The sequence below is a fragment of the Megascapheus bottae genome, chromosome 9, assembly GCF_031878675.1.
Source record: "Megascapheus bottae isolate mThoBot1 chromosome 9, mThoBot2.hap1, whole genome shotgun sequence".
Taxonomy (NCBI): Eukaryota; Metazoa; Chordata; class Mammalia; order Rodentia; family Geomyidae; genus Megascapheus; species Megascapheus bottae.
In genome coordinates, this window is record NC_143517.1 from 18,825,822 (window position 1) to 18,829,072 (window position 3,251).

At 38.2% G+C, this 3,251-nt stretch overlaps 1 protein-coding gene across 5 annotated transcripts in view; it reads left to right on the top strand.

Moving 5' to 3' along the window:
* Positions 1–2,996, top strand: part of Sulf1 (sulfatase 1) — a 173,397-nt gene extending 170,401 nt beyond the window's left edge. For 4 of the 5 annotated variants that reach the window (XM_090338922.1, XM_090338925.1, XM_090338923.1 and 1 more), the window contains one exon: positions 808–2,996. In XM_090338922.1, coding sequence (XP_090195048.1) covers positions 808–1,622 — 815 coding nt within the window. In that variant the 3' untranslated portion in view covers positions 1,623–2,996. The remainder of the gene's footprint in view (positions 1–807) is intronic. The other variant, XM_090338927.1, reaches the window with a different exon arrangement.
* The last annotated feature ends 255 nt before the right edge of the window (positions 2,997–3,251 follow it).

The following is a 3,251-nucleotide window of genomic DNA, read 5'->3' on the forward strand; positions in this document are numbered from 1 at the left end:
GGTGGTCTTACTAGTTTTTCTTGCTGCTTTGTCTTGCTTTATGAGTAGTTCATCTGTACTAATCGAAGTTAGTGATAAGCCTTTCTAAATGCTACTTCAACACACTGAGAAAAGGGATTTGTTTTGTTTTGTTTTGTTCCAGGGCAATAGACCTCCTGATGTTGTATGCAGATATGAGGGGGAGAAAAATGCTCTCTTCTCTGTGAAAACTACTTAGATGGAGATTTATTAAAAGCATAGATCTATCTACAGTGTAGACCTTTAGGCAAAAAAAAAATTAAAGAAAAAGATCCAGTTTGAAGATGCATATGCATTTGATTTGAGATTAATGATGCTCAAATGTGCTTTTACAGTGAGTACCAGAGAATATAAAATAAAGATTTTGTACTGTACATTGCCTATTATGTTAAAATACTTTGAAATCCAGCCAGCCATAAATAAAAATGCATTTGTCACATTTGACAAAAGAAGGACCAAGGTTCAAACAGCCTCATGCTCATACCCCCCCGTTAAAAATGACAGGAATAAACCCTGAATCCCACAACAGGTATGACAGAGAGGCGAGATCTATTCGATGACCAGCTGATGCATATGTACAAAGGTTTTCACTTGACTGAACTTTTTGTCACTCAGTCACCTTTGAGTAAGGCTACTGCTTGGTAAGACATGTCTAGGGGCACCTACTTTTTAGTGTTCTATTTTAAACTGATTCATTGAACAATAAAGAAAATAGAATAAGGTACTTACTTGTCCAGTGAAGTAGGAAACAAGTTTTGCACTGATGAAGCCTTTTTCCTCTTTCCACAGAGGACAACTCTGGGATGGATGGGAAGGTTAGCCTGCCTGCAGACACCAACTGGCAAGCCTTGGAGGAGTTATACAGTGTGAATGAAAGCATCTATGAGGACAGACACAACTATAGCCTTAGTCTGCTGGACTGGACTAATTACTTGAAGGGTGTAGATAGAGTATTTGCACTGCTGAGCAGTCACTCTGAGCAAAATGAAACAAGCCAGACTCGACCTGCTCAAAGTGATGGGTTCTTGGCTGCCTCTGCTGAGCTCTCAATGCCAGGGGAAATGGCTTCAGCAGAGTCAGATGAAGACCCAAGTCCTATGGTGGGAGAAGTACCTCATTTGACCTTGCCAGACGACCTTCAGCCTCGGTATTTGAACCAACCAATGTTAAGTCCGGAGAGTAAACTTGAATGGAATAACGACATTCCAGAAGTGAATCCTTGGAATTCTGAACACTGGAGAATTGGTCAAACTGAAACATGGATGGAACAGAAAGAGATCAGCCAGCTTGAAAGCGCTTTCAGCGGCAATGGCATGACAGAGCTCGCGCTTCCGCTCAATCCCTGGCTGCAGCCCAGTCGCAGGCATCAGGGAGCACTTCCTCAGTCTGATGAGCCAGGAGAAGATGTTCTTGAAGATCAGCTGTATCTTCCTGTGCATCCTGATGGAAACTTTGTTCATCAGACACTCAACATGTCCACCCTACAGCAGCCTGTTCTTTCCAGCAGGGTGGAGAGGAAGCTGACCAAGGTGAAGAGTTACACAAAGGACAGCCGACAGTATTTAGAAGGCAGTGCCTCCGCTCCTCTCACCTCTGTTCCCTGACTCCAATCTCAGTATTTCTTTATTGGTAAATGAATAATGGCAATTGTATTTACCAACATTCCAAGCTACCTGTGCAGTTGAAATCATGTGAGCAAGTGATAGTCACATTGGGACTCATTGCAATCCAGTATTTTCCAGGAGTAAAAAGAAAGGTTGGAGGGGGATTTTTTTTTAAATTTCTTGTGTTGTTTCTTGGTACTAAAACAGTATTATTGTCTCATTATTGTAGGACTATGCGTATATAAAGGTTGTCCAGTCAAAATGGCTAGAATTGTGCCTTCTAAGTCCCTAAAACTTGATTCTCTCTCTCTCTCTGGTGAATCTGTCAACACTCATTAACTGCCTGCACAATGGAATTCTGATCTTTTTTTTTTTTTAACCACTGGAACTTTTCAATGTCATCATTTTTGCTTCGATGTTTTTTGCACTTTGAGATTGGAATGCCATGTCTATTTTGGGTTGTGTTACTGTTACATTTTTCAGGCCTATCATGGTCACACTGTGGTGTCTCAATGTGAGAAAGTCAAAGAAGCCCAGAGAACACACAGTATGGATCACATATTGTTTAATGTATGCTTTTGCCAGAATAATATTGCATGTGTTTTACCTCGACTTGCTAAACTTGATTAGCAGAAAGGCATGGCTAATAATGTTGGCAGTGAAAATAAATAAGTAAACACAACAAAAATTGCCTGATCTCTCTGTGCTAGCCTCAAGTTGTTCACCTTATGCTTAAAATTGTTAACTTTTGATTGTTTCCTTAACAGAATGAAGAGAAAAAACTAAAGACAATTTAATTTCAGCTTTACTTTTCTTGGCTTGATTAATAAAGTTTAAGTGTTGAGGAGCTATGGATCATTTTGGATTTATGGAAGACATTTTTTTTTCAATACACTCCTGATTGCTCCACAATTTAAATACACCCTGAGGGACGTTAACTTTACAAAACTAAGTGAGAAGAATATTTTTAAGATGGTCATTAGTCCTGATTTCTTTTATAAGGCATTCATTTCAAAATTGCTTTCCAAAAATTTAGATTCTTAAAAATGTTCTTGTTTTAAATGCCAGCAAGAAGATTCACTATGTTTTCTTTAAGTGTTTAAAAGTAAACCCTTTTAAAGAAACTTTAATATGTCATAGTTGAACTTTGGTAACTTTAAGTCTTTATCATAGGTTTTGTACATATGTTAAAATTAACTAGCTGTTTATCAGATGTGTGTGTCATCTGCTGAATGACAGAATAAACATATTTATGGTCATGAATGATGTGCTTTGTTAAAAAAATTCACTTAGGAAGCATACTATGTTTTTGTTTAATCTTGTACAATTCTCTGTGATACTTTTATAGAACAATTCTGGCTTCAGGAAAGTCTAGAAGCAATTATTTCTTGAAATAAAGTGTTTAAACTTTACCTGTTTCAGAGAAGTGAACTTAACCATTTTTTATGATACAACCATTCCTCACAAGAACAGTCCTGATTTCCATATCAGCCCAGCTTGTAAAACTATCCTAAAGTCAGCACAAGGTAGAACATTCTCCATTGAATGATTTCTACATGGACCTGCTTTCTGATGTCAGGAAAGACAGAGCAGAGGTAAACCAACACCTGAGGAGATGCAAAGGGCTCC